Source organism: Camelina sativa, chromosome 19 (genome assembly GCF_030686135.1).
Source record: "Camelina sativa cultivar CO46 ecotype springtype chromosome 19, ASM3068613v1".
NCBI lineage: Eukaryota > Viridiplantae > Streptophyta > Magnoliopsida > Brassicales > Brassicaceae > Camelina > Camelina sativa.
In genome coordinates this window covers 17,870,097-17,889,754 of record NC_141898.1, presented here as the reverse complement: position 1 = coordinate 17,889,754, position 19,658 = coordinate 17,870,097, and the positions used below count along the sequence as shown (strand labels likewise).

The window sequence follows — 19,658 nt, the reverse complement described above, 5'->3', positions numbered from 1 at the left end:
TACTATATCTATATCTTTTATTTTTTATTTATTGGTTTTTAAAATCTAAGCCGTTAACCTGAACTGTTATATATTTTATTTTTAAAATCTAAGCCGTTAACCTGGAAAAGTTTTTTTGATAAAACTTGTAGTTATATAGATTTTATTTGATTAGATTTTTAAAATCTTAGCTGTTATTTTTTTTTAAGTACGAATTAATTTTGATTCTAATAGATTTTTTTTTTACTTTTCTACAACTTATTTTGTTTTATGTGTCCCCAATTTTCGTTTTTAATAAATTATATTTATTTAATTAATTAATTAATCTTAATTAAGTTTTTCTAATGGCAATTGAATGTAATTTTTTACACATTTTAATGTTAGTTTCATATTTGTACTTTTCAATTAATATAGTAGGATGTTTTATGTAAAAACATGCAGATTAAGAAATGATTATTTAAAAATATTAAACAGAACATTCTATATTATGAAATAAAATAACTTTTCTAAAACATCATATATTATAATATTACAAAAAGAGGATATAGAAAAATAATCTTCATTGATTTGGTGGCGATATATTTTTTCTCTCTAAATAAGTCATAATTTTGACAAAAATTCAATCATTGATGGTTGCCCCTGCATCTAATAATTATTTAAGTTGACGCACTAGAGAAATATATATCAAATGGGGTGTTATGGACCATGATTTGTGAACATTTAGAAAAAAAAAAAAAAAAACATGTATAGAGGTCAATATTTGAAAAGAAAATATTCTCTTAAACAGGACCCTAAAACATATGTATTCAAACCGGGTGGAATCATCTCTAACATATAATCCATCTAATGAATAATCAACAAAGCATGTACTAGATTTAAGCTAGTATTTTGTAAATAGAATCATTTTGTAAACAGGATGTTGAAACCATTGGATGTTGTAGGCTGAAAGTTGTAGATGCACTTTGTATCTCAACAACCAAGATCAATGTACACCCAAAATAATATATATCATATCTTATATTTATATACTAACATCATACTATCTCACTTTTTTTATCTTACATCTAACCAGTTTCTATTCTTCGGGAGAGATGGTTCCCCCTGGTTTGAACCATGTCGTTTTTAGCGCATGTTATTTATTTAAAATCTCTTGAACGACATTACTCTTACAAATGCTTAAATGTTCAAAATTTGATGTTCTATGTCCTACAAATTTTTAAAATTTTGATTACTAAGGAAATGGGCTTCCACAGTTCCACTAGCTTGAAAATGTTTCGGAAAACCTTTAATAAATCAATGCAATTGATCTTCATATTAATTAAGGTTCCCCACGCGATGCATGAGAATTTTTGGTATTTATTGTATAATTGAATTTGTGATGTATGATTTGAATAATTTAATTCATTTGGTGTATATAAATTCAAATGACGGATAATAAAAATATTTTCAATATGATCATTAATAATCATTAAAAATATCTTATATGAAATTAGAAAAAGTCTCACGCGATGTATGGGTAAAATGAACGTAGTAAAATATAAAGTATTCTAAATTAATATATATTGACAAGTATATAATCCTCTATATAACAAAACGGAAGTACACAACCTCTTTTTGTAGACTATATAATTTTTATAGTTAGTTACAAAATAGGTTATACGTTAAATATAGGTTGGTTATAAAAAAACGTTATAGATTAATTGGTCAATTCATGGGCTATATGAATATATTTAAGAATATTCCAATGATTTATACAATTCTCTAAATAAAATCTATAACTGTTAGGCATAAAAATATATTCTTAGACGTAAAAAGGAATAAAATTTTGGTAATTTATCACACTTAATTGTGATTTCCGAGATCTTATTGTGCAACTGGAAATAAAATCTTATCTAAGCACGGTCATATTAAAAAACTTTTACTAAACATGTTTAAAAATTAAAATAAAAACAAACAACAAATATAATCATTTCTCATACATAAAATTAAAAAATTAACAATATAAAACTTACAAAATATGTATTTTTTCAAGCCATTATATTTAGCATATGATTTTATTGCATAATGTTTTATCAAAAAAAACTTTTAAAAATAATCATATAAATGATATTTTATTCTAAAATTCTAATATAAATAAAAAGAATTTCAACCCGTGCTCTAGCACGGGTCCTAATCTAGTTATTTTAATATACATTTAATAATAAGTAGCATAGATATTGTGACTAAGATATAGGTATTCATTGTAATTTAAAAATCTATTAGGTCTAATGAATTATGATCTAAAATTAATATTTTATATTAAAAATTTATCAAATGGATAAAAAAAAATTGCAATACTGATATACGAAATAGGAATTCTAAACAACATTTACCAACTCCAAAACATGAAGAAAAATTAGAAACGAAAGGTAAAAAAGATTTGACACACCTTGTGTCTCTTCTAAAAGTGATAATGTGTCATGTGCCTAAAACCTTCTTCATCTCTTTCTAAATAAAAACCACATTTCACATGTTTGCTTCTACATATGCTCCAAAATTTGGCTCAACTTATTTGTTTCAAAGCCTACAAAAATCACATAAAGGGAAAATTTAAATAAAAATTGATATAACGAAATTTAGAAAATTATGTGAGATGTTGAAGATGATGTTTGATGAAGACTTTTTCTTGTTATTTATAGAGAAATTTGTGGTATCATTAGTATCATGAGAGGGTTTTCAGTTTTTTTTTGGTCAAACATCATGAGAGTTATGGTTACATTTCTAAGATTAAATATACTATAGGTTTTGTTTGTGTTTTTTCTTCTTTTTCGTAAAACATAAATTGTATTGCATTTAATATATTAAAGTGTATTCATATGATTAAAACAAATTAATTTTTTGAAACATCATGGGAGTTACATTTTAAAGAATTAATATACGATAAATTGTGATAATGATTATTATTAAAGAAAAATAAAATATCATATTTTTTATTATCTTAAAATTATTTAAGAAAAAAAGTAATTGACCTTTTGGTTTTAGAAATCTATATCAAAAAATTATTCTTAAATTCCTAATTTTTATTTTAAAAAATAAAATGTTATGGTAATTATATAATATATTGATAAATGATACCTCATAAGTTTTAATTACAAAATATGCTTTCCAATAAATAATAAATTGTAGGGTAATTAATACATTAATGTGTATTAAAATGATGATTGTTGTTTTCTGGAAAACATTATGGGAGTTACATTTAAAAAATTAATATACAATAAATTGTGATTATGATTATAATTAATGAAAAATAAAATATCATATTACAGATTTTAAAGAAATATTGAAGATGTTTATCCTTTATTTAAATATAGATTTTTTTTTTTTTAAATAAGGAACAAAATTCACTCTGTTGATTAGATGTTTAAAGATAGAAAAGAGTATAAAAAATGTAAAGAGGTTTCTTTATAGAAATATTGTCAATATAATCAAAAATATTGTCTTTTCTATCTGCACTCAAAGATGTTTATATATATATATATATATCATTTTATTATCTTCGAAAGGGATACCGTTACATAGGAGAGCTCAAATATTGGAAGGTGTTGAAAGTACATAGAAAAACATTGCAAAGTCATAAGATCAGGTAGCAGTTTTAAGGAACTTGAAAGTGGGTGAACCATAAGCAGAGGTAAGCATCCTGAGGAGGATGATTTGGCGAAGGATTATCCATTTCAGAGCAATCTAGCCACAACAGTCTTCTCCGGAGCAGCAGTTGTATTTCCCTTTGTAGGTGATTCTCATATTCTAAAGAGGATGTGTGAAGCCGATAATTGTGTTTTTTCCATAGGGTGTAGAGCAGAGCGTGAAACTAGTTTGTAAATTGAATTAAGCCTCCGATTTGTGGTGGCATTCTTAATCTAATTTAGGAAACTATTGAAATCTGAGTCTGCTTGAGGGACGAATTGAGCGAAAAAATCTTGGGAAGAGATTCTTGGAGTAGGAGCAAACGAAGAATAAGTGGTCTCTTGATTTAATACCTGTCTGACATAGAAGGCATGAAGGTGGGACAAGAAGACTCCACCGGTGTGACAACCCGTCCCGCGGACTCCACTAGCCCACCGCTAGTTGCCCCAACAGACCGTCCGTGGACCCCACTAGCCTACCGCTAGCCGCCCAAACGGACTCCAAGCTGGCCCTGCAGGGCATCGATCCTAACCCATCACTGTGGATATCCAAATCCACCAGTAGGTTATTGGTGACAGCTTGTCCTGTGGGAAGGTTGTTAAAGGGTGAGGACCAGGGTTCGAGGAACGCCTGGCGCACCAATAACCTACTGGTGTATTTGGATATCCACAGTGATGGGTTAGGGTCGATGCCCTGCAGGGCCAGCTTGGAGTCCGTTTGGGCGGCTAGCGGTAGGCTAGTGGGGTCTACGGACGGACCGTTGGGGCACCTAGAGGTGGGCTAATGGGGTCCGCGGGACGGGTTGTCACATAAAAATCGATTTTTATTGTAACAACCCGTCCCGCGGTCCATTGGGGCAGCTAGCGGGGAGTAAGTGGGGTCCGCGGGACGGGTTGTCACAACCGGGATAAGGCTATCTCTTGTAGTGAGCCTATCTTGTACAGTTAACCAAGTCATAAATGACATCTTTAAACCAGACTTAGGAGGACCAGGAAACAGAGGGGCCCAGATGGGTGCAAATACCTCCATGTTCTCATTGAGGAAAATGTCCCTTGTGCTTGATCTGGAGAAAGCTTCCATTGGAAAGTATCATTACCTATGTTAGGAGTAGGCAATGGTTGAGAATGCAGGCATGCTCTAAGAAGCTGTACTAGAGGATGTCTTCCTCTAGGGATTGACCAAGTATCATTATTGGCTGCATCACTAACCAAAGCCAGATAACCAATACCAGTAACCCTTGGACCCAACTCGCCAACAATATGGGAAAGCGGTCCTAGTTCGGTCCAATTATCATGCCAAAAGAGAGCTTGATTCCCTGAAACGACATTACAATGTACGAAAGGTCTTGCCAGAGTTCTAAGCTTTGTCGGCCGCCTCCATATCCAACTCCCTGAGGCAGTAAAATCAGCTTCCCAGAAACTCTTATCCTTATTTAGATGCATGTAGACCCACGAAACCCAAAGGGAGCCTGCTTGTGAAAATAAAAGCCAAATCAGCTTGAGTACGAAAATCTTGTTCCAATCTACCAACCTCTTAAGGCCTAAGCCCCCTGAAGATTTAGAAGAACAAACTACCTCCCAGGATACCTTTGCACCCCGAGCAGTAGAAGCAATGCCATTCCACAAAAATGCATTACAAATTGTTCTAGCTTCTCCAAGCATTTGGTAGGTAACAAGAAAATTAAAGCCCAAAAAATTATTTTGCTGTTGATAACTGAGTGGAGTAGCTGAAGTCTACCAGCAAAAAGACAAGTGTCTATTTGTCCAAGATGATATGCGACCTTTAACCTTGTCTATTAACAGTTGATAATCTGAGGCAGTTAACTTATGCATGAGCAGGGAAACTCCTAGGTATCGGACTGGTAAGGAACCATATAAGTGAGGTTGTGTATGGCTGCTAACTAACTGATAATATCTCTGTTGTTGCCATCAAGGTAGATGTTTGTTGCATCTTTCTTAAGAGTATTTAGTATACCCATATAAAAATAGGAAAATATGTGCAATAACTTTGACTCCAGCTATTTGCGTTACCTCTTGTGTTATGTCGGACCCTTTCAACTTAAATGATGTCAAAAACAAATTTACCCTATTACTGTTCCAAAACTTCTACATTGACAAAGAAAAATTATCCCTTCGAAACCTAGAAAAGAAACTATCAAAAGAACGAAACACATGCAAAAGGAAGGACACAACTTAGGATTCCAAACCTCACGAGGAGTTAAGCTAGATCGGAACCTTATTGATTCTGACTGATATATAAGTAAATAATAACCAAACGAACCTCGTAAACGTGTTTAACAACTAATTCTTTCTATGTGGTAACATGATAAAAGAAAAAATAAATAAAAATGATGATATTTCTCCTATGTTTTAATAACTCAATAATCCAATGAAAGAAAATGTGATAAACAATATCTATAATTCATCATAAACCTTAAGCCCGTATATATCCTCACAATGCCTAACATAAGGAACAATTTTTCCCGAGTCAGTTCCCCACTCGGCTTCACATCCATGAGACGGAGGAGTAAGGAAACAAGGCTCCATCGACGTGGATCGAACACAAGGCGGATCAGGAACTGTGCGATCATTTGGCATATAAAGTAACCATGGCTTTAATCCTCCAAGACTATAAGCAACATATCCAAATGTAGACCTTGCGCTTGTAACAATGTTATCGGTTAAGCTCAAAAGATACATCTCAGCAAGCGCCTTTTGGTCGTGGATCTTCGAGTCCGTTTGTTGATATCTTTCTCCACTTGGCTGATAAACTTTAATAATCTCTCCTGTCAAATTTGATCGCTCCGAAAACATGTTTTTTAGTTTTTTAGAGTACTCAGGAGACAAAGATGTGACAAGAACAGCTTTACGTTTTGGGATGTTCGATATATTGACTTTTGCTTCTTCTTGCGTAGGCAGTTCAGGCAAAAGTTTCTCTCTTTGTGTGCAAGATACGATCTGGTCCATGACGTTCTGGTAGTATCCACCTTGATCCCGAAAAACTCGTATTTGAATCCCGAGTCTTTCCTCAGCTTTGGATAAGTGAGCATGGTAGTACCTAGTTACGATACTCCAAACTTGATTTGTCGGGTGAAAAAGATACCGAGCCAAATGGTGAAAGACGGTTTCTTTCTGCGGAAACAGCTTAGTTAGTTCGGTTTGGAAAGTCGGATTAAACCATAAAGATGGAACAAAGTAAACATTGGCTCTAACAATCAACCAAGGGACTTTGTTGATCAAATCTTGATCCTTTTGGCAGAAGAACATCTTATCACTATCCCTTGAATCATGGAGGATATGGAGGTATAGATGCGGCGGGATTGAAGTAGAGTTGATGGCACGTTTTTCCGACATAGTTCCATAACAACGAGAGTATTCCTTGTTGTAGCGATAAGTATATTTCATCAATGGAAAGTCAAGAGGAAGCAACCATGAAGTACCTGGAAATGGCTCGCATAAAAGATCACCAAGATCCTTGCGGTTGTCAATAAGAATGATTCTATCTGTCAAGAGAGCGTAAAGGAAGACAGAAGCAAGAGTAAGCATTCTGTTTCCAAGCCCGTAATCAGCTATCCAAACAACGTATCTGCATTCACCAACTGATTCGTTTGCGTAGTTTTTATTATCGTGACTAAGGTTCTTTGTTGCTTTCTTGTAAGCTTTTGTGCCAGGACCGCAACGTTTGTGAAGCTTCTCGTAACTTCTAAGCTTAGGGACCAAATATTCAGAAGGCTTGTATGGAGAAGGCTTGCGATACCAGAAAGTTTTATGGTACCTACTCAAGCAAGAACCTTCATCGAAATCAGCGGTTAATAGCCCTCCTATCAGTTTGTCCCCTGATGTTTCGAATTCGTCTGAATATATTACAAGAATATGAAAAAAAATAAAGTCAAACGGAGGATTCTTTAATTTGAGTTAATAAATGAATGACAAAAGATGGATTAAAAATCTTTACCGTTGATTGAAGGATCAAGAAGTTGATTATTGAAATTGTTTGAGAATGATAGTAACATTACAGACAGAATTAGTAAGCAACTAAAGACGAAGACTGTTATCAGAATTTTCGTCTTCAACCCCGAAGCCTTAATAACTTCGCCGGAGATCTGAAACTTGTGATACATGTTGACTTTAGTTTTGATCGGTTAATAATTATGAAGATGGTTTCAAAAAAAGTTTACAACTCTAATATATAAGGGCTGATTACAACTCGTATGAATCATTAGATAAAACTTTGAATATTCTAAAAATGTGTCATTGTTAGTTGTGATCATATATCATCAACGAACTCCAAACGTGACTCTACTTTTTTTTAGTGTATGGAAAAGTCTTAAGTTCGAAATTGTGATATTTTGTACTTAAGAATTGACGAAGAAGTTTCCTTTGAAAGAGCTCTAGTGAATTATTAACAAGCGTTATAAAAAATGAATTGTCAGGCACGTTGTGAAGACTTAACTAATAAACAAAAATATGCAACATCTTTTTTAACAACATACATATTGAGAGTCATGCCCAATGAAAACATACAACCATGTGCGCAAGTGACTTTTAATCGTTACCATAGTCAACGTCCCAAACTGGATTAACCAACGGTGAAAAGATTCTAAAAACAAATACAAGTCGGCCACGAAACATCCTCCAAAAGGGCATATGTAAATGTAATGGTTTCAAAAGTCATACGACGTCGACTCTTAAGGTTCAAACTGAACTTTTAAGGTTCTAACAATAAAGTTTTGGTCCGGATTTTTATTATATTATGTAATAGGTTCATGAACGTAGTTTCAAAGTCACAAACGCGCAATTGATCTCGATGTCACACGCTTGATAAAAAAAAAGATCCATGTGTTAATGAGGATATACAAAATGGCATGACTGAATTGACTCAGTTTCAATCTAAGGTATTTTAGACCATTATTACAGGTGGTTGCTTTCTCCAAATTTTTTTAATAAAAACTAATTAAAAAATATAAATAGGAAAGAGAAAGAGAAGAAACTTTGCTGAAGTTACTGAGGAAAGAAACATTTCTCAGTATTTTTTTAACACATGTCAGTTTCTTATTAGTCATATATTAAAATATTAATTTTTTTTTCTTTGAGCAATCTTAAACACGTTCTCCACCGGTGATGCTCTTAGAAATCCTCAATCTTGTTTGGACATAATATTTGGATATGAGGATCCGAACCCTAACCGAATCAAACTATTTGATCTGGACACTATGAAATATCTGAACATATTATAAATTCTATATCCAATAAACTAAAATCGAACCATAAACTGAATATGTACTCGAATAATCTGAAATATAATTATATATATCCAAAAATGTTAATTATTTTTAGATTAAATATTATCCAGTTATCCAAAATTACAATTATATATCTAGATATATCAACTGTTGTACCGCCGAAGTAACTACAATAGCAAAAATAATTAAAAAAATGAAAAAACTTATTTGTCAAAAATTAACCAATTTTGTTTTTCTTCAAATTTAACAATTTTTTTGATATTTTTCGTACCCAAATCTGAATGGAACCAAACCAAAATTCTAAAATATCCAAAAGGATCTTAGAGGCAAAACGGAATCATCTGCCTGAATTATCCAGGCCTACTCTATATATTCTGCCAAAGTTCAACTTGCATAAATAAAGATGAGTCTTGTGAGTTGTGACCATGAATTTAATGTTCAAATATCACAATGGTTATTGTGACTGGACGACAATGATTCTGATCCATTCATATATAATACGATAATGATTTTTGTTTTTTATATAACCCACCATACATTAAAGTTAGAATAGTCGTATTAGTTAGAATTTTATTTCGCCCTGGGCGTTCGGAAAGAACAGGTTATACGGGTCGGGTTGTTCGGTTGGTGTAAAATTCGGGTTTCAGAAATTTTAGCCGAATAGAACTGAAATTAATTTCGGTTCAGTTCAAACGGTACACGGGTTATTCGGATCGGTTATCAAGTTTTAAAAATCTTCCGAGAACAATTGTGGACATGCAGAATTCGGTTTATTTATACCGAATTCACCTGTTTTTCACCTGATACAACATGAACATAAACAGAGTACAAAAACAACAAAATAGAAGACAAATGTTATTGCCTTACAGAGCATTACAGAGGATAAGCTAGTTTTTGATCGAGTTTTACATCTAGCAACCATTAGAGATCCAGAAGCTAATAAGCTAGCATATTATCATGCTTTCGGTGGCTTATTAGCTCTAGAGGCTGGTGACTTACGCTTATTCTCAGCTTGAGTTTGTTCTGCTTGTGTCACTTAAAGTTCAGGTGGATGTTCCATGTCGATGTGCTCTTCAGACATCTACAATATACACAAAGAAGAAAACATATTAGTATTTGTTAATCTCAAAACATTCAAACAAAACACCTAAATCTCAGAGACAATCGAAGTTTTAAAATAAACCCTAAACATATATGTAACAACCCGTCCCATAGACTCCACTAGCCTCATTGCTAGCTTGCCCCCATAGGCCCAAAGCTGGCCCTGCATGGCATCGATCCTAACCCCTCACCGTGGCAAATGGAACTATTCATCCAAATCCAGGTCAATTGGTGACAGCTTGTCTAGTGGGAAGGTTGTTAAAGGGTGGGGACCAGGGTTCGAGGAACGCCTGATGCACCGATAACCTACTGGTGGATTTGGATATCCACAGTGATGGGTTAGGATCGATGCCCTGCAGGGCCAGCTTGGAGTCCGTTTGGGCGGCTAGCGGTGGGCTAGTGGAGTCCACGGACGCTCTGTTGGGGCAGCTAGCGGTGGGCTAGTGGGGTCCGCGGGACGGGTTGTCACAATATATGACCCAAATTAATACAAATACGTAAGTAATGACCATAAACAAACCGCAGGACAACAAATAAACAACAGTATAATCGTTTATGAAGAAAGCCCCATATTGATTTTAAAATCCTAACCCTAAATGACCCAAATTGATACAAATACACCAACCTATGACCATAAACATACCGCAAGACAACAAATAAACAAATGAATAATCGTTTATGATGAAAGCCCCAAATTGATTTTAAAACCCTAAACCCTAAGTGACCCAAATCGATACCATAATATAACGTAAACCTAGAATAACATATCTAGAATAACAAATAATCGAAGGAAGAAGCGATTAGGAGAAAGAAGAAGAAGAAAAGCTTACGTTGCGGATTAGGGTTTGAATCCCAGAGAAAGGCGAGAGGCGAGATGATGAAGATGATGGTGAAGATGATGTCCAAGATGATGAAGCTTAAACGAAGATGGAAAAGAAAAGATTTGTTTGAGTGAAAGATCGGAGAAGATGAACGAAGATGTTTTTTTCTGTGTCGCCAACGAGAGGAGGCGGAGAACTCGAAGAAAAAAACAGAGAGAAATGAGCTTAGGAGGGTTTAGATAAACTTATATATATGAATGCCAATTCTCGGTTCCGATTACCGAACCGACCCGAAACCGAATCCGAATTTTGATTATAATTGTCCCGAACGGTTTGCTCCTCTATAACTCCCAATTGCCGAGAACCGAAAATGTCGGGTTCCTCAGTTCGGTTTGTCCGGTTTTCGCCGATGTCCCAGGGCGAATTTTATTCGTCGAGAAATACAAAAGCCAAAACGTATGAAAAAAGAAAATTGTGTATTACTCTACTAGTTGAACCATTCCAAAAAGTATAAGAGAAGTCCGAAATAGGCCGAATAAAAAATAATAAGTCAGGCCCATTTAGGCCCAAGTTAAACCATGTTTTATATATATTTCTTCACCACTTTCTCACACAAAATTGCTTTCTTCTCCGGCGAAGAAATTGAAAAATTCATTTCTCTAAAACCCTAAAAAAAGCTCCAAGAGTCGTCAGAAACCACCAAGCTTTTTCTAGCAATGGACGGTGCCACTTACCAAAGATTCCCAAAGGTCAAGATCCGTGAGCTTAAAGATGACTACGCAAAGTTCGAGCTCCGTGAAACCGACGTTTCAATGGCGAACGCTCTCCGTCGCGTTATGATCTCCGAAGTACCCACCGTTGCAATTGATCTCGTCGAAATCGAGGTTAACTCCTCTGTTCTCAACGACGAGTTCATCGCTCATCGATTAGGTCTCATTCCTCTCACCAGCGAGCGTGCTATGAGCATGCGGTTCTCTCGTGATTGTGATGCTTGTGATGGAGATGGACAGTGCGAGTTTTGCTCTGTTGAATTCAGGCTTAGTGCTAAGTGTGTTACTGACCAAACCCTAGATGTTACTAGCAGGGATCTCTACAGTGCTGATCCTACTGTTACTCCTGTTGATTTCACTGTCGATTCGGCTGTCTCTGATTCAAGCGAGTCAAAGTATGTACCTTTTTCTCATCATTGGTTCTTGTTTTGCTGATTAAAAGATTCTCCATTTTTGCCTTATGAATCGATTGGAATCTGACAATGCTATACAAAATTTGATATTGTTTAACCTTTGCATGACTCTTCTTGCTCTTGGCTGTTTGATCTTTTTGTGTGTGGGTGTGTTCTGCTTACTACTCTTTGTTAATGAAGGTTGTTTTTGTTTTGGTTTCAGGGGGATTATCATTGTGAAACTGCGCAGGGGACAAGAGTTAAGGCTTAGGGCGATAGCGAGGAAAGGAATCGGGAAAGATCATGCGAAATGGTCTCCTGCAGCTACTGTTACGTTTATGTATGAGCCTGACATTATTATCAATGAAGATATGATGGACACTTTGACAGAAGAGGAAAAGATCGACTTGATTGAGAGCAGCCCAACGAAAGTTCTTGGCATTGACCCAGTCACCAGACAGGTTAGTTTGGATGTTTGTGAAAGAATGACTTCTTAGCAAGTTTGTGGCTTTGAGACATCCATATATTTTGTTTCCTACTTGGTTTGCTACAATGCATTTGCAATATGTATATTGATATGGGTGTATGAATTTTCTCTAGGTGTTTTGTGCGTTTAGGTCATCTCTGTAGTTATCTTTCTGTTAGATAGCATTACTGAGCTCTTTAGTACCAAGTTAACTCATTGGTTGTGATATTTTTAGGAGATTAACTTCCGTCATCCGAATGAACCTATATAAGTGCTAGACTTTTTGTAACAAATTGATGCATCTTTTTATGTCTTTTCACTCATATAAAATGCCAATTGACTGTGGATGGGCATGAAGGTCAGGGAAAGAGGATAGAGAAAGGAGAAGATAGATTACATATGACTTCAAGAGAACATTACATATGATTATATGTTAAAGTACTTTGTCGTCGGAATTTTGTCTGTCATGTCTTGTTTAAATTTTCATAGCTGTCTTAGCCTATTATTGTCAGCTTTTGCTATCATTGCATTTGTATTTAATGTACTTTGATTCTTAGGTTGTGGTGGTTGATCCTGAAGCTTACACTTACGATGAAGAAGTGATCAAGAAAGCTGAAGCCATGGGGAAACCGGGACTGATTGAGATCCATCCAAAAGATGATAGTTTTGTATTCACTGTTGAATCCACAGGTGCAGTGAAGGCATCACAGCTGGTACTAAATGCCATAGACATCCTGAAGCAGAAGCTTGATGCAGTGCGTCTCTCAGATGACACTGTAGAAGCAGATGATCAGTTTGGTGAACTTGGCGCCCATATGCGTGGAGGATGAACTCGTGGTTAATTCAAGCTCTTTGTTTTACCCGGTTGTTTCGGGTTTGAGTTTCTTCTAGACCAGACTAATATATTAACCGTAGCGGCACTGTCTTGTTAGATAACAACATTGTGTGAAGTGGCAGTCTTCTGTTTGTCTCGGATCTGTTCCTGAATCTTGTTAAGCTGGGTTATTGTTAGTCGTTAGACTTGCTCGTAACGAAAAAAGAAATTGAATAGGGTTGAAACTATCAACGTTAAGACTTTAGGATTAAACTCAATAGAATGTGGAGAGCATTAGCAAATTGTATGGTAGTGTTCCAATTGACTAAGAACTGGTTTATATTCTCAAGTATGTTTAATTTATAAATTTTACATTCGTTCCGAAAAAAAAGAAATATCTAAACAAAATCAATTAATTTTAAGTTGTCTAATCGTAAATTTCATTATTTTAGAAAAATTTAATATCAAAAGATATAATTCGTATGGTTAAAGTTTTAAACTTTTGTAACTTAAATAAATTACATATATAGGTCTGAATTATTATTATATTCTTTTTGGTAGAAGAGAGGAAACAAATGTCTCCTCCTATTTAATTAAAACAAACTGAAAATTACAATCCAACATATCGTGGATTATATCATGACAGGAATCAAAATTATGAAAATCTAACTGCAAAGAGAACGATGAGCCTCCCTCTAAACATGAGAAATTAGGACTAACTAATTCTTTGAGAAAAGAGTTATGGCACAAACAAAGCAAAAAAGCTAGCGGATGAACATTGCTAATTCATGTTAGGTATGAGTTATAATCAAGCGTTTAAAGTGACTGATGTTAAAATAATTATTACTATTCACTTATGAAAATTTTAAAAAGTCTTCTAATGTACAGCGTTATTGAATTTATTATTTAGAAACAAACCTCCAAATTCATTGTTATTGACTTATTGGAAAATTTCAAGCACTGGATCTGAAATGACTTAAGGGTGTTTCAGAATATTTTATTAGGTAAAATTTACAACTACAAAGATTTAAATCTCATGGCTTTAAATGAAATTTACAACAAATTATCAACTTCCTTAAAATCATTCAAAATCATCATAAGGTAAAATTAAATCATCTAAATATAGAGTTGAATACACCCACCTCAATGTTTAATATTTTCAATAATATTACATTCGGCGTACCTTTTAAAGTCTTGGGTTCAATAACATTAAATAATTAGAAGCTTTTTTAAAACTTATGATTAAAATAACATGATATATTATTTTAATGCAAATCATTTTTCAAATATTTAATTAATTAAATACATCCCATATTGTTTTTGTGTGTTTTTATTGGTATTTAAAATATCCAAATGCAACTACGTTAAATAAGATTTTGCAACTATCACATTAAATCATCACTTGCAATGGTTTTTTTTTTCCATGTTTTGAAATCTTATCCAACAAACTATCCAAACCAAAATGAATCCAAACTAGTACCAAGCTCGCAAGTTCGAAAACAAACCATTCCTACAAATTTGGAACCATCAACATCCTTTTGATACTTTGAAACCTTGTCCTTCATCCATGTGAAGATTTCTAGTCCCAAAACGATATTGACAACTTCAAATTTGTAGTTAAAGTGTTGTTGCAACATCTTTTACCTACATTTCTTGTGTGTGTGTTTTTATTTTGTTTTATCATTTATGTTGAGGAACGAATGAGTCTTTCAGACACCATACATCTCTATTTATAATTCAATCAGGGATGACTACATCACTTTCAATCAATATAATCTTTTTAGATTTTTTTTCATCTATTTCAGTTCTGGACTCCATAAACTTAAAAGGAATAATATATAGGTGGAATCAATTCAGTGTAATACATTTTTATTAATATATTAATTATTTGTCTCTATATATTTATATATATGGAAAATAATCTACGTTTCATTTGTTTGAATTTCTTTTGTAAACAATGAAAATATTTCTTATCCATTCTAGCATGAAAATATAATCTTTTTTATTATATAAAATTTAGTTTACAAATTTAGTAACTCATATGAGTTCAATATGTGTCAAATTTATAGATAATATATTGACATGTGTCCAAAAATTCATAGTAAAATTTGGTTTCATATAGTCATTAACACATATCAAATATATTGATCAAAATTTGACATACGTCAATTATAGCGATCATATTTTGACACATGTCAATATTCTAACTTTGCTTCAAAGTAAATCATTAACATGAGCCTGACACATGTCAAATTTACCGATCAAATTTTTATACTTGTCAAATAATTTTCTTACGAAAAAAGTACTAATTAAAATTGAAATTTGGGTCAAACGCTTGTTTATAAGAAAGTTGGTGTTGTGAATTTTAATATATTACAATCTGGTTTATATTATGAAATAGATAGTTGAATTGTATTGCAAAATATAATGTATAAAGTTGAAAATCCAGTTTTAAACAAAAATTATCAGATTTATCTAAATACAAATATGTTGCTTAAAATTCAAATATCAATAATTATTATTATTATTATTTTTATTGCATTTGTGTATTTATGCGGACCCTTATCTAATAATATATAAAATTATATTATTTTTTTCAAAATTGCGGTAAACACATGAAAACATATTTTTATTTTTTTTTAATTAGATTTTTGAACATTAGTTATGGTAGAAACATCAGAATCTCCTAATCAAAATGTTTAGATAATTAAACAGAATTTGATTTACACTTGCAATCTAAAAATAATCGGGATATGTAAGATTTAACATGGAGTAACTATATTAGCCCGGAAGTAGTCCGATTAGACCGAGAATAATCATATAACTGATATTTTAAGAGAATATTGCATTTACACCCACTTTTCTACAAACTAATAACACTCACACGGTCACACCTACTTTGTTCTATTGGTATACTTTTACTATATAAAATGACCATATATCCTTTTTATCTTATTTTACCTTACTTTTATTTTTCCTTCTCATTTCTCTCTTTAAATTTCTATTTATTATCTCACTTTAATTATATTATTTTAAATATAACTTATATTATTTTAAATGTAACTTGTAGATTGACAATGTTTGTATTTTTCAATTCTTTTTTTTCACATAACAAAAAAAAATTATGAGTCCAATCGAAATCAAATATAATTGAGTTAGTATTCATAGCCAAATTAATAATTTCTAATTTCACCTCAATTAGTATTTTATTTTATTAATTAATAATCTAAATATGACGGAGAACAGCTTCGACTTTTAAATCTTAACATATATCTGATATCCATAGTTAAAAAAAAAATATAGTCATATCAATCATCCATGGTAGCTCATCCACCAAGCGATGTTGTGACAACCCGTCCCATGAACCCCACTAGCCCCCTGCTAGCTGCCCCAATGGACCGTCCGTGGACCCTGCTAGCCCCCCGCTAGCCGTCCAACAGACCCCAAGCTGGCCCTGCAGAGCATCGATCCTAACCCATCATTGTGGATATCCAAATACACCAGTAGGTTATTGGTGCGCCAGGCGTTCCTCGAACTCTGGTCCCCACCCTTTAACAACCTTCCCACATGACAAGTTGCCACCAATTGATCTACAGGTCAATTGGTGACAGCTTGTTCTGTGGGAAGGTTGTTAAAGGATGGGGACCAGGGTTCGAGGAACGACTGGCGCACCGATAACCTACTGGTGGATTTGGATGTCCACAGTGAGGGGTTAGGATCGATGCCCTGCAGGGCCAGCTTGGAGTCCGTTTGGGCGGTTAGCGGTGGGCTAGTGAGGTCCACGGGACGGGTTGTCACTGATGTCCATGTGGATTACGTTGTATGCTATGTGTGGTGAAGAGAAAATGTAGATATGAGCTAGTCTTACAAAGAAATTAATGACCAAGCATGTGTAGTATGCTTGGTGGATATGCTTTGAGATTAATGACCATGCATGTGTAGTATGTTTGTAGTGACACTTCTAACATTCCTAGTTCTAAATAAGAAAATAATGCAACAACGTTTGTATAAAAGATATAAGTCATTAATGTTACTTCACATGCTGAAGACATCCACAAAACCACATCCAACCAACCACATTACATACTCAAATTATGAATTTAATAGTCTAATCAAGTAAGTATCCACAATTTATCATCTACTTATCATAAAACAAATGTTAAGCTAAAATTGGATATTATATAACTTATTCATCTAAAGTATAGCAAAGTGCATCTTAAAATGTAGAAAAATATAATTATAATATTTTATGCAAAAAAATATACAAAATTTATTAATAATAACTAAATAAATGATAATAAAGAGAAAAGAATATGAGAAAGAGAGAGACAAGGGCAAAGATAAAAATAAAAAATAAAAGTAATTTCTAATATCTCTAAAAAAAGACAAGAGCAAAGTTGTCTGGAATTTATGTCAAACTTGCAAAAACCCTCTCAAAAGTACACCATGGTTGGAAAGTGAGTGTAAATGAAAACAAGTCTTGGAAAATAGGTATAATTTAAAGAGATTATTCATTAATCTAAGCAGATAATGGGGGTCTAGTGACTAATTGGAAGTAATGGGAGCTAGACAAAGGTTTTTATAACAAAGATTTCAACATACATAAGCTGGAAAAAAATAAAAACTTCTTCGGAAGCTAAAGCTCAGTTAAGTGAGACATAAGAAAAACAAAGAAGAAATGGAGCAATATTAGAAAAAACAATGGGATAGCTAAAGGATCAAAACACAAAAACTGATTTGCTGAAACGAAATCAAAACACCAACTTTCTTAAAAACAAGCCTTTTAACACAATTTTCAAATTTAATTAGTATTCCTTTTTTGTTAATAAAATATTTTAAATATTTTTGATAATTGTCAAAATCTTATCCGTAGACTTCACATGTGTCAGACTCATGTTAATGACTAATTTTAAAACTATATGATGACATGTATCAAAATCTGATTAATAAAGTTGACACATGTCAAATCCTAAATATATTTAACATGTGTTGCGATGATATCAATAAATAATATAAAACTAAATTTAACACGTATAAAAAAAATTTCAATAAATTTTACACATGTCACAATAATAAAGGTTACTAACTTTGTAAAATAGACGTTATATAATCAAATTTAATATTTTTATTAACAAGGTTAGAACTATACACATATATAATACCATTTATATTTTTAATTACTAATCTAATAAAATAGTTCAAAAACTAGCTTTTCATTAATCTTTATTTAATCTTTCATTTTCTTGTTAGGCGGGCTGGGCTTAAACTCGAGCATCTATCTAGCGTCTAACGATTGTTTGAACAAGAGTTGTAACTGAGAGTTTTATTATCAATCAACGAGATGATACACAAAAATTAGAAATATTTTTCGGTGGATACACTGAGGCACATAAAAGAGTTTTAAGTACTTTTACAGGCATCAATTTGGGAACCTTTCCTACTGGCTACCTTGGTTTGCCTCTCAATCCAACCAGAATCTCTTTTGCCACTTTGCAGCCCTTCCTTTAGAGAAACACCAACAAGATACACTCTTGGACTGGAAAATTCCTCTTCTTTGCCGAGAAATTAGATTAATCTCTTATATGGTTTATGGTATGGTAAACTTTTAGAGTAGCGTCTTTGTGCTACCGAAACACTTTTATGCCTAGGTGGATTCGTTGTGCTCTGCTTTCCTTTGAAATAATAAAACAGGAGGATGAGTAGCACAGAAGGATATTTGTATGCCAAAGGATGAAGGGGGACTTGTTGGAAGACTTTGAAAGTGTTTTTAGGCTGAAGGAAACATGAACTTTCTTTTCAAATTCAGATTCTCTATCACTCTATGGGTTGCCTGGCTAAAAAAGAATATCTTCGTGAGGAAAAGTTACTGGTTGACTCAAAAGGCCAACCGTTTTACAAAGACGATAAACCTTATGTTGCAGCAAAAATCAACTATGATTGAGTTTCTCAACTACCACATGGATTAATTATTCCTCATAATCTTTCGTATCAAGCAAAAGCCACCACTATCCTCAAGCTCCTATTTCAAACAGTGATCTATTATCTTTGGAGAGAGCTGAATTCGAAGGTCTTCTCTGCTGATCTTTCAACCACCGCAGCTCTTCACTCCGCCATTGATCGCACGATGAGGAATCAGCTCGTGTCTTTTCCGGGTCCTAACTTGCAACATTTTTCTCTTCTTTAAACTTATTTTAGTCGTGTATCTTTTTCCTTCACAAACTGGAACCTAGTGGGCCATGTATGGCCCATAACTAATATAGCTAACGAAGAGCTCAGACCATAAAAAGCACTCTCACTATCACTGTTATTAGTGTCACCGACACCTATATCTATCTTCCCTCACTCAGTATTCTCAAGCTTACTAGTTTACTAGTCACGTGCAGCACGTGGTAAAGAGAGCAAGAGTGCTG

General features: G+C 33.5%; 2 protein-coding genes and 1 long non-coding RNA gene across 4 annotated transcripts; 1 reads left to right on the top strand and 2 right to left on the bottom strand.

Annotated features, from left to right (window-relative positions):
* Window positions 1-2,251: 2,251 nt before the first annotated feature.
* LOC147920734 (uncharacterized) lies at window positions 2,252-2,772 on the bottom strand. Its single transcript, XR_015590467.1, has 2 exons — window positions 2,639-2,772; window positions 2,252-2,542 (listed from the first exon to the last, which is right to left on the bottom strand). It is a non-coding gene; the product is annotated as an uncharacterized LOC147920734 (long non-coding RNA).
* Window positions 2,773-5,980: 3,208 nt separating this feature from the next.
* LOC104766717 (putative fucosyltransferase 4) lies at window positions 5,981-7,982 on the bottom strand. Of its 2 annotated transcripts, XM_087502528.1 has the most exons (3): window positions 7,597-7,811; window positions 7,082-7,495; window positions 5,981-6,773 (listed from the first exon to the last, which is right to left on the bottom strand). In XM_087502528.1, the coding sequence occupies exons 1-3, from the start codon at window positions 7,760-7,762 to the stop codon at window positions 6,700-6,702; spliced, it is 654 nt and encodes a 217-aa protein (XP_087358654.1). In that variant the 5' UTR covers window positions 7,763-7,811; the 3' UTR covers window positions 5,981-6,699. The 2 variants fall into 2 exon arrangements, with proteins under 2 accessions (XP_087358654.1, XP_087358653.1); XM_087502527.1 differs by having other exon boundaries at window positions 5,981-7,495; window positions 7,597-7,982.
* Window positions 7,983-11,358: 3,376 nt separating this feature from the next.
* Window positions 11,359-13,477, top strand: LOC109124654 (DNA-directed RNA polymerases II, IV and V subunit 3-like). Its single transcript, XM_010490657.3, has 3 exons — window positions 11,359-11,971; window positions 12,192-12,429; window positions 12,992-13,477. Exons 1-3 carry the CDS (start codon window positions 11,523-11,525, stop codon window positions 13,262-13,264), a joined length of 960 nt encoding a protein of 319 aa, XP_010488959.1. The 5' UTR covers window positions 11,359-11,522; the 3' UTR covers window positions 13,265-13,477.
* The last annotated feature ends 6,181 nt before the right edge of the window (window positions 13,478-19,658 follow it).